At 40.0% G+C, this 11,125-nt stretch overlaps 3 protein-coding genes across 3 annotated transcripts; all 3 read left to right on the top strand.

Moving 5' to 3' along the window:
• The first annotated feature begins 611 nt into the window (after positions 1-611).
• LOC105769069 (3-ketoacyl-CoA synthase 4) lies at positions 612-2,699 on the top strand. Its single transcript, XM_012589465.2, has one exon. The coding sequence runs from the start codon at positions 863-865 to the stop codon at positions 2,408-2,410; it is 1,548 nt and encodes a 515-aa protein (XP_012444919.1). The 5' UTR covers positions 612-862; the 3' UTR covers positions 2,411-2,699.
• Positions 2,700-3,805: 1,106 nt separating this feature from the next.
• Positions 3,806-7,720, top strand: LOC105769068 (DNA-3-methyladenine glycosylase). The gene is made up of 2 exons (XM_012589464.2): positions 3,806-5,307; positions 7,422-7,720. Exons 1-2 carry the CDS (start codon positions 4,142-4,144, stop codon positions 7,441-7,443), a joined length of 1,188 nt encoding a protein of 395 aa, XP_012444918.1. The 5' UTR covers positions 3,806-4,141; the 3' UTR covers positions 7,444-7,720.
• Positions 7,721-7,861: 141 nt separating this feature from the next.
• On the top strand, positions 7,862-10,562 carry LOC128031888 (uncharacterized). Its single transcript, XM_052631114.1, has one exon. It carries the CDS (start codon positions 8,400-8,402, stop codon positions 10,317-10,319), a length of 1,920 nt encoding a protein of 639 aa, XP_052487074.1. The 5' UTR covers positions 7,862-8,399; the 3' UTR covers positions 10,320-10,562.
• The last annotated feature ends 563 nt before the right edge of the window (positions 10,563-11,125 follow it).

Genomic DNA, 11,125 nt, shown 5'->3' with positions numbered 1-11,125 from the left:
AAACATCACGGAGTCAACGTGGACCAGTTTTGGTCGTAAAGCTTGACGTCCTTAAATCTTTGGGTAGTGGTGGAGGGATAAATTTTGTTGGGGCTAGAATTAGATTGTATATTTTTATGATAGTAAAAATATAATTTTATTATTTTAAAATATAAATTTTAAAAGATTAAACTAAAATCAGATTTTTATAATAAAGAATAATTTTATTATTATTAATTTAAATTTTTATAAATTATAAAAAATTTAAATAAAAATTTTTCATCGAGCCACCAGCCACCGGCTCAGCCACAGACAGTGGGGCTTCCCAGCTGGCCCCCGATGATCCCATTAGCGTACCTTTTTCCCATGCAGGTTGGCAATTTTGTATTATTGCAATTTAACGACCGGCTGACTCAGTTTTCATAGCTGGCATTTCGATATAAGTATTGAAGAACAGATTTAAAGCCGCGGAAATTCACGAGGTGTATGTTTGCCGAAAAAAAAAAGTGAAAAAAAGGGAAGCAGATACCTATTAGAAAAGCTGAAAGGTAAGGTCTAAACAAATAGTAACAAATAAGGAAAGTACGTCTAACCCACGTCCAATCCAGGGAAAAGAGATTTTTCTCTTGGGGAGGGGGGGGGGGGTTAAAACTTGAGATTATATTCCATCTTTGCCCTTTGTTTTTACCCTTCTTTGGAGCTTCCATATTTCCGGAACAAAGTTGATGCCTTTGGGCAAGGACCTGCTGTAAATCTAACTCTTAGATTTTGCTGGTCCCGAAAACACATACTGGTCTGAGAAAATTAACGATCTTTTTATCCCAACCGTCAAAATCTGACCAGACCCTTGGGCTCATTACTGTTAACAGACCAGGTCGGCACCATGAACCAAGGGGGCGTAGCCACCACGAACGGTGGCTCGGGAAGCGGCTCAGTCGGCGTTCAGATCCATCAATCCCGAAGGCTCCCGGATTTCCTTCAAAGCGTTAATCTCAAGTACGTAAAACTAGGCTATCACTATTTAATTTCCAATCTTTTGACCCTGTGTTTTATTCCTCTCATCGCGGTGATCTCAATCGAAGCTTCTCAAATGAATCTCGATGATTTACGCCAGTTATGGGTTCACCTTCAGTACAACCTGGCTAGCATAATCATTTGTTCTGCTATCTTAGTCTTTGGGTTAACAGTCTACATCATGACTCGACCCAGACCCGTTTACCTTGTTGACTATTCTTGCTACCGTGCTCCCGACCATCTTAAGGCTCCCTATGGTCGTTTCATGGAGCACTCTAAGTTGACCGGTGATTTTGATGAATCGTCTCTGGAGTTCCAGCGCAAGATTTTGGAGCGCTCGGGGCTCGGGGAAGAGACTTATGTGCCTAAAGCTATGCATAACATCCCTCCAACGCCCTCCATGGCGGCGGCGAGGGAAGAAGCTGAGGAGGTTATGTTTGGCGCACTGGATATTCTTTTCCATAACACAAATGTCAAACCCAAAGATATTGGTATTCTTGTTGTGAATTGTAGTTTGTTTAATCCAACACCTTCATTGTCTGCCATGATTGTGAACAAGTACAAGCTAAGGGGAAATATTAGGAGTTTTAATTTAGGTGGGATGGGCTGTAGTGCTGGGGTGATCGCCGTAGATCTTGCTAAGGATATGTTGCAGGTACATAGGAATACGTATGCTGTTGTTGTGAGTACTGAGAACATCACTCAGAACTGGTATTTTGGTAACAAGAAGTCCATGTTGATCCCCAATTGTTTGTTTCGCGTCGGGGGTTCCGCTGTTTTGCTTTCGAATAAGTCTAAGGATAGGAGGCGGGCTAAGTATAAGCTTATTCATGTGGTTCGAACACATCGAGGAGCAGATGATAAGGCATTTAGGTGTGTGTATCAGGAACAGGACGATGCAGGGAAGACAGGTGTTTCACTGTCTAAAGATTTGATGGCCATTGCCGGAGGTGCACTGAAGACCAATATCACTACTTTGGGTCCTCTCGTGCTACCAATCAGCGAGCAGCTTTTGTTTTTCACAACCTTGGTGGTGAAGAAATTGTTCAATGCCGGTATTAAGCCTTATATTCCAGATTTCAAGTTGGCATTTGATCATTTCTGTATACATGCTGGGGGGAGAGCTGTGATTGATGAGCTGGAGAAAAACCTGCAGCTGCTACCAATACACGTGGAGGCTTCTAGAATGACACTCCATCGTTTTGGAAATACTTCTTCAAGTTCCATATGGTATGAATTGGCCTACATTGAGGCCAAGGGGAGGATGCGGAAGCGAAACCGTGTTTGGCAAATCGCATTTGGAAGTGGCTTCAAATGTAATAGTGCAGTTTGGGAAGCTCTTCGGAATGTTAAGTCATCTAGCAATGGTCCTTGGGAAGATTGCATTGATAGGTATCCTGTGAAAATAACCACCTAGCTGAGCAATATTTTGAGTTAGATTCTACATTCAAATAGAGGACTTCATTGGTAGGCAGAACCGCTGTGCCTTGGTTTATCTATAGTTCTTGATGTGTACTGTAGTGTGTCATTCTTATTCTCGGCATGTTGTCAAATGTGCGTGTGTGTGTGTGTGTGTGTGTTTAATCTTTTTTCTTTCATTTACTTGCGTTTGCATGCATATCTGGATTCTGGAGTACCATCGTGTGAGACTTGCTCATTTTGTACTATAATTCTCCATGTACTAGTAATTGACCTGTTTGAGACTAGTAGTTTTTTTTTTTTTGAAAATTTTCATCATTATGGCATCATTGCATTAGATGCTATTTAGATTCTTCATTTCTCAATTTTTTGTTATCAATTTCTCTTAAAAGTATTCATGCCAAACACTTATGTCTGACATAAAATTATCATGTACGTTCATAAATGACATACATTTCAGCTGCGGCTAAACGTGGAAAGTAGGTATAGCATGATCTAAGATTAGTGGTCCTTGCTTTCCTGCTGTTTCTATTTCGGTCAATACATTTATTCCTAAGGTAACTGATTTAGATGAACTTATTTTATCTGACCTGCAATAATAATATTGTCCCAACACATGGTAAAGACCAGTCATTTATGGGTTGTGAATGGAAGACGAGGGAGAAAGAAAGGTTGTAGTGTTTGTTTTGTTTTTGTTCAAGGCAAAGCACTTTCGTATGAATGAGTTAATATCACTAAAATAAGTAAAGATAATACAGATATTTATTTGATGACGAAATTAAGCCTTGTAGAAATACAAGCCAGCAACAAAGGGTGCTCGCTAGAGCGTGTGCCTTTTTCCATGCCAGAAGAAGAAAATAACATAAAAAAATTGTGCATCTACTGAGATCTATGACAAAATGCAAATTGCAGGAACTGGCTTGGCTTCTTTTAAGCCAATGGGAAATTGCAACCGTTGAATCATGAGGGTGAAGGGAGGTCGAGTTCGTCAGGAAGCCAAAACAAAACATTGCTTCAATTATGGTGTCCACGTTGGTTATTTGAGATTTCATAATTTGATAGTCAGGTTTTTGCTTTTTGTTAACACTATCAACCTTGTCTGGCTGTCCGGTCATTGTAAACAAAGGGCCAGTTGGACAGTCAAAGTCCTAGTATAACACAATATCAATGTTTGATGTTGCATTTTAGCAACGAAGGTTGAAAGCAGTTATAGCACAAGTATAATTTCAGAAGAAAAAGGAATATGGAACTCCATTTTTCCTTAAATAAATGTTGATGGGCTAAAACCTGCGCAATAGGTGGTACGTTACGTAACTAGGGCTAGTCCTAGGCCGGCTTTGATGTGAGCAACCCTTTGGTGTAAAGTTGATATGCACGCGCTGTAAATGGGAGTGGAATATGAATAAGCGATAAAACTTTACCTTCTCGGGAGACAACACTTGTTCGGCAACTGAACTGCGATGCAAAATTAAGAACACAGTTCAGAATTAGATTGACAATTTTAAGGATTAAATAATAAAAAAAGGGGTCAGTCACTCCTCCACTAATCCATGTTTGGAGTCATTGGACTTGCTCTCATAACACCTCCACTCGCTCATCTATTTTCCTTCCACTACTCCTCCCCTTAACCCCGCCGCCCATCGTCAACGTCAACGCCAACGCCAACGCCAACGCCGCTTTCATTCTCCAAAGGTTTTTAAATTATATCTCAGATTTTGATCGATTTCACATGGGCGAACAAACCCCGTCGCAGCCTCAGCCGCAGGTTCAATCCCAGCCACCGAATGACTCCTCTACTACGACTCAAGCCCAAGTTCAAACCCAATCTGGAGACCCGAATAATTCCTCCACGGCCCCTGTTTCCACCGTTACCACCGCCTGTACCGCCATTGTAGCATGTGGTCCGACGGAGCTAGTCAATGTTCCTCTCTCAACCTTGTCTCCTCCTTCGAAAATCCCTTCCCGCCCTAGAAAAATCCGGAAACTCTCCCCTGACCTGAGCTTCGACCCCAATGCCTCCCAACAAGCAACGACCTCCTCCTCCACATCCCTGACCGAACAGCGTAAAACCGTCGGCAGAACTTCCAAAACAAAACTCAGTCAACATCGAGCCCTAGCGGTGGTGGCTCCACGAATCATTTCTCGGTCCCTCTCTTGCGAGGGCGAGGTCGAAAACGCCATCCACCACCTTCGCGACGCCGATCCCCTCCTCGCTTCCTTAATCGACCTCCATCCACCTCCAACCTTCGACACTTTCCATGCCCCTTTCCTCGCGCTCACTCGGAGCATCCTCTACCAACAGCTCGCTTTCAAAGCCGGAACCTCCATCTACACCCGCTTCATCTCTCTCTGCGGAGGCGAAAACGGGGTTGTTCCTGAAACTGTTCTTTCTTTAACCTCTCAACAGCTGCGACAAATTGGTGTCTCGGGACGAAAAGCGAGTTACCTTCATGATCTCGCAAGAAAATACCAGACGGGGATATTATCGGACTCGGCGATTGTAAATATGGATGACAAATCACTTTTCACCATGCTTACGATGGTCAATGGGATCGGTTCTTGGTCGGTTCATATGTTCATGATTTTTTCGCTTCATAGACCCGATGTTTTGCCAATTAATGATCTCGGGGTTCGAAAAGGGGTTCAATTGCTCTACAATTTGGAGGAGTTGCCAAGGCCTTCGCAGATGGATCAATTGTGTGAGAAATGGAGGCCATACAGGTCGGTTGCTTCCTGGTATCTTTGGAGGTATGTGGAGGCCAAAGGAGCGCCTTCGAGTGCTGCCGCGGTTGCTGCTGGTGCTAGTCTTCCACCGCTGCAGCAACAAGAGGAGCCGCAACAACATCAGCAACAGCCCCAGCTTATGGACCCCATTAATAGCATTCTCAACCTTGGGTATGATCTCTTTCTTAGAGAAAAGAAAAATGTGTCCTTTGTTGCATGTTTTGCTGTTACTAGTATTAGTTGCCATCTTAAAAAAAATGGATTGTTTTGTCCTCGCCTTATAGTAGCTTGTTGATGCCTATTAAGAGACATTTGACATTTTCTATGACCTTGCCCCGTTTTACCTTTTTGTGCCTATTAGAAGATTCATTTCAACAGTTATATTTTCTATGTAGGATTGATAGTAACCAGGAGCTATTTTTTATATGTATTTCAAGTGCTGTTTGTTAGACTTGAAATTTATTACTTTGTTGTCTTTAGCTCTTAAGAAAGTTATGAAAGTCTTAGAATACAAATCTCCTGTTAGGATTAAATATTTACATGCGTGGATATTATCTATACCCTGCAATGTGTTATCATTATCTGGGGGAAAACAAATCTAGAAAGGGGAACTGTCCTCCTCCTAACTTAAGGCATCTGGCAGGATTTGCGTCAACTCCGAAAAGTGCTCTGAAATGCTATATGAATTTATAGAACACTTTGTTAAAGGATATGATTTTTATCGAAAATTACTAAATAGAGGTGCTAAGGGTATACTTTAACTAACATTTTGTAGAATTTTATACCAGTAAAGCAAATTCAATTTTATGTTTTCATTTCTATATTCTTTCAATTTACATGCTATGGGAATCCAGTTTATCTCTTTATCTTTGACCTTGGCTCTTTAGTGTTATTATATATATTATCTATTAAAAATATCAAATCTTGATAGTAATTACAGAATAGTAATATGGATTTGGGAGAGCATGTTTAGATCTATGTTTATGTTGGCATGAAAACACCTTAATGATAACTTGTTCATGTTTTGCATTTGAAAGAAGACAATGAATTAATGTTTGGTCATCACTGCAGTTAGAGTTAAACAGAAGTAGAAATAGATATTAGTTTGCCCGAAAGTGTAACATTGCAAGCTGCATAAACTTTGGGGACACTTTTTCTGGGAATGAAGTTTGGGACTGTTGTGGATACTCGTGAGGTGTGACACCATGTTCAAACAGATCACTGTTTTATGATTATATGTCATATCTAGCTTGACAATGGTGCAAGTCAAGGTTTGAATTGGAGATAAATAGCAAATAGAACCTGTCCATCATTATATGCTTTTCAGCCTTATAAGTTTTATGTGCCTGAATTCTTATGCTACATTGCTGGGAATTGTGGTAGACTCTTGTTATGGTCATGGATTATGAATCTAGTTACCTGGCGATTCAGGGGAAAGTCCGCTTTAATTTGATGAAGCCTTTCCCTTGTTGTGGTTTCTGTCACATGAATAATTTATGAATAATACATGGAACTTGTCGAAGGGAGCTCCTAACCTTGAAACTGGTCGAAGGGAGCTTCTAATCTCAGATTCGTAAGGAAGAGAGTCTTAACCTCTATAATTTGGAATAGTTTGTCTTTCCATGTTTGGTGCCTTTGACCTGTCTTGTCCACAAAGGCAACGGTAAAAAATTTTGAGGTTTGGATTCCCATTCTATTTAATGAAGTTTTATGCAAAGTTTAGACAATCTTACTGCTGATTGATTGTCTATGCTTCAGCAGCATCTGTTCTTTAGTTATATTCTTTTTTTTTTCTATGACCAGTTTAGTTATATTCTTAGGTTGTTATGAAGTTGCATCTCTTTCACTAGTTTAAGGAAAAAAGCCTGAATAAAAATTAGCCTAAGGAGATATCCTTTATTATTTTTCCCCTGTTTCTTTAATATTGTTCTCCAAGTGCCGTAAAGTTTCTATAATTTTCAAAAGAATGGTTGTTGTCCTCTGTTCAAAGTTCAGTTAGATTACCCTGTGTATCCTAGGTAAAGAAGTAATCTTCGACATAGATCTAAACTATCAAATTGATATTAAGATATCAATAGGGATAGTAATGCATAATTGGCTCCACTTAGAATCCCAATCTACTAACTTATGCTATAGATTTACATGGTAAAGTACAAAATCATCATGAGGTTATATGATCCATGCACCCTTGAAGCTATCTTTTTCTTCTTTATTTCTTGCTTGCTTGGTTCTAAAATTTATGTATAATATTTATGTAATGATTATTCTGTCTGTTATATGATCAGGGCCTGTGCCTGGGGGCAATGATTGTCATTGGAGATGGAATGTTTGGCATTTGTTACAATCCATGGATCTGAAAGGCAGGCACTTGAAAGGAAAAATGTTTGCGTGAAAAATATTGTTCTGAAAGCCATTAAAAAATTATAAGCCTTATGAGTAAAGTCTTTTTAACTTTGGTCTCCTAAATCTGCTTTGAGATTGAATAAACACACTGCCCGGTTCTTTGGTCTTCATATTTTAGCTGTCAGCTGTCTCATATAAGACATTAATGGATTGCAATTCACTGCTGGAGTGGTTTTGTGTCTCTTGAGTTGTCTAATATCTGGCCGCATGTTAATTAATCAGGGCCCACTCCTAATTAATTGAGAGCCGCCAGGGAATACTGGGTTCCTGGTGATATAAACCGGAAATGTTGAAAATCTAGATGGAGAATGGTTTTAGTAGCTAAAATGCAAAGATTAATGTAACAGGATTACCATTAACAAAACAGGGTTTCGTTATCATGCCATTTGATTTGAAGACATGAACTAACCAAAAGATACCTAGACTTAATCATCTATTTGCCGCATATTCCAGATCATTATTGGCATTAAGCCCTTGGAATTCCCGCAAACTGTTTACAGAGGTTTGTGGTAAGATCCAACATTTAATTTGTTATATTCACCTAATATTCTATTGTTAATCCGCTTCGTGAGAAGCTGGGACAGCATCTAATAATCTAGCAAAAGCCGTCTGGGATGTAACGGGGACAATTATGTACAAACATTAGAAGTTGACATTGTTATCTATTTACGGGTAAATCATTCCAGCATCATACTGGGATATTCTCACGAATATTTTGTTGTGCTCTGTTTTACCATATGTTGTCTTCAATCAATGGTGACGACATACGCACCTTATCCCCCAGCGTTGACCGGGCGTTCCTCGCTATAAAAGTGGATTAACAGGTAGATAAAACATCAAAAAGCACAAGACCAAGAAATATGAATTATGAGAACTACGACCCTATTTTCCCTGACCAACCAGTTGTTGACCAATACCTTCCTATTTGGGCTAGCCTGTCAGCCTTTAGGTCCAAGCCAGCTTTCATTTGGTCCGACGATGGCACGACCAATGTAAGCAATGGCTCAACACTTACCTATGCTCAGCTCAATGATTCAGTGCAGTCCATTTCTATCCAGCTGCTGCACTCATTACAAAGAGGCGACACTGTAATCATTTTATGCACGCCTGGGCTAGAGCTGGTTGAGATTATTTTTGGGTGTCAAAGAGCCGGCCTTTTGAGCGTGCCCATATTCCCACCTGACCCTTCTTTTTCCAAACAAAACCATCACCACCTGCTCAGAGCTCTCTCCCAGACAAAGCCTAAAGCTGCCATTGCTCACCATGATTATATCACAAAAGTTCAGCAATATCTCTCTTTGCGCTCCAAAGACAAGAAGCTTGCCCAGATGTTACAAAACCTGAAGTGGGTTCCTACTGAAGATGTCAAACATAAAAATGCAGATTCAAGACTGGATTCTATGTCTTATGACGGTTGCAAACCTGATGAAACTTACTTGATTCAATACACCTCAGGTGCAACAGGGATCCCAAAGCCAGTGCTTGTGACAGCCGGATCAGCAGCTCACAATGTTAGAACAGCAAGGAAAGCTTATGACTTACATCCAAATAATGTAATCGTCTCTTGGTTGCCTCAGTACCATGATTGTGGCCTAATGTTTCTGTTATTGACCATTGTATCTGGTGCAACATGCGTGCTAACGTCACCTGCAGCTTTTGTCAACCGGCCTAGACTATGGATCGAGCTCATTACACAGTTTAAGGCCACTTGTACTCCAGTTCCATCATTCACCTTGCCACTAGTCGTGAAGCGTGGTGGAGTCGAAACAGGAAGCTCACCTATCAATCTATGGAGTTTGAGAAACCTCATTATCATTAATGAGCCCATTTACAAGGCATCAGTTGAAGAATTTCTTCATGTGTTCAAGCCTTTTGGATTAAACCCGTCGTCCATCTCCCCCTCGTATGGCTTAGCAGAGAATTGCACTTTCGTTTCCACAGCATGGAGAAACGATGACAACTCTGGAAACTCCTGTTTCCCCGTTTTCCCTTCCCACAACAAGCTCTTACCTATTGCGAGACTTGCCAGTGAAGAAGAAGAAGAGGACATGGACATCATTGTAGTGAACGAGCACACACACGAACCTGTTGATGATGGAATCGAAGGCGAGATTTGGGTTTCGTCTCCAAGCAACGCCTCAGGTTACTTAGGCCATCCTTTCTTAACTCAAGACATATTCAAAGGTAGGCTTAGTAACAAGGTCAGTCGGTGTTTCGTCCGGACCGGGGATAAAGGGATTGTTAAAGGGGAAGAAAGATTTCTCTTCGTAACAGGTCGTTGCGCAGAGGTGATTAAGCTCCCAAATGGTCAGGACATACACCCTCATTACATAGAGACAGCAGCTTACAATAGTTGCCCACAGTTCATAAGAGGGGGTTGTCTCGCTGCGTTTGATGTTTCAAGAATGATCGTTCTTGTTGCAGAAATGCAGAGGAGTGAAAAAGATAATAAGATTTTGAGGAATATATGTGAAAGAATCAGAGAAAATGTTTTCGAAAACGAAAAAGTTGATGTAGGGATGGTAGTTCTTGTAAAAAGCGGAAGTGTCCCGAAAACAACTTCGGGTAAAATTCAAAGGTGGGCGGCTAAACAGTATTTTCTAGGAGGTAAAATGAATGCTTTAATGGAACTCAAGTTTGATAACAATGGCGGATTCTTGCGGTCAAGTAATGGAAGAGGAAGCTACGGAGAAGGGGAAGAAGGAAGAGCAGTGATAGCCGAAGAGAAAGAAGAGGTTGTTTATTCACTCTCAAGTGCTCCATGGTTGGCTCGATTGTAAGTAAGTGCATTAAGAATCTATATAAGAATAGAATGTTGTGTTTTACTGGTGTCGTGCCCCCAAAGGCCAAATTAGTGTAAAAGCGTAGTTCTTAAACTCCCTTTTGCATCTTTTTCTTTGTGATTATCGACCAAGGGTTGAGAACTAGAGAGTCGACAGTGGTTAATTTGTATGTGGTTGCAAGCCAACTATATGGCTCGTTGCATGACTGAGTTTCATAATATATTACTTACTATTTATGCTTTTTGTCTCTGCATTTAAACTAACAAAACCTGAAAATCTTTTTATCATACCCAAGTAAACTATTGAATTACGAATGATGTTTGGTTTGGATATGAAATTCAGTTTATTGGGCCCAATTTTTAATGACAAAAATATTTATATAAGAACATAAAATGGAATTATTAAAATAATATTTGTTAAATATCATTAAAAATATTTATAAAATAACTAGTTTTCAATCTCCTATTTGCCGTAACATTCATTCAGCATCCTAACTTAAACATTTTGGTTCCTGAAAGTATTCAAAATAATTTGGATAAGAAGTTCCGGTGTCGAAGATGAAATTATTTCAGAGTTCAAATGGTAAGTTTTCGGACATTCTCAACAGTGTTGAAGAGATGCATGAGGGATATAATCCCATTACTCTACCTGAATGATGGGAGGACTTAAAAGGGAATTTGACTATATATTTTGGAAAGCCCTTGGATTAAATGAATTAGTGTTGGTTAAATGGACATTTTGTTAGCTAAAATACATGCCTTATGATTAATGGAAGGATAAATATCATCCTTTGGATCACCATT

Source organism: Gossypium raimondii, chromosome 5 (genome assembly GCF_025698545.1).
Source record: "Gossypium raimondii isolate GPD5lz chromosome 5, ASM2569854v1, whole genome shotgun sequence".
Classification (NCBI taxonomy): Eukaryota; Viridiplantae; Streptophyta; class Magnoliopsida; order Malvales; family Malvaceae; genus Gossypium; species Gossypium raimondii.
The sequence above is the reverse complement of the archived record's forward strand: the minus strand, read 5'-3'. Positions and strand labels throughout refer to the sequence as shown.

Coding starts and splice junctions, on each gene's coding strand:
- LOC105769069 (XM_012589465.2), top strand. CDS start 863: ATGAACCAAGGGGGCGTAGCCACCACGAACGGTGGCTCGGGAAGCGGC.
- LOC105769068 (XM_012589464.2), top strand. CDS start 4,142: ATGGGCGAACAAACCCCGTCGCAGCCTCAGCCGCAGGTTCAATCCCAG. Junction 5,308..7,421: donor AATAGCATTCTCAACCTTGG/GTATGATCTCTT, acceptor TTATATGATCAG/GGCCTGTGCCTGGGGGCAAT.
- LOC128031888 (XM_052631114.1), top strand. CDS start 8,400: ATGAATTATGAGAACTACGACCCTATTTTCCCTGACCAACCAGTTGTT.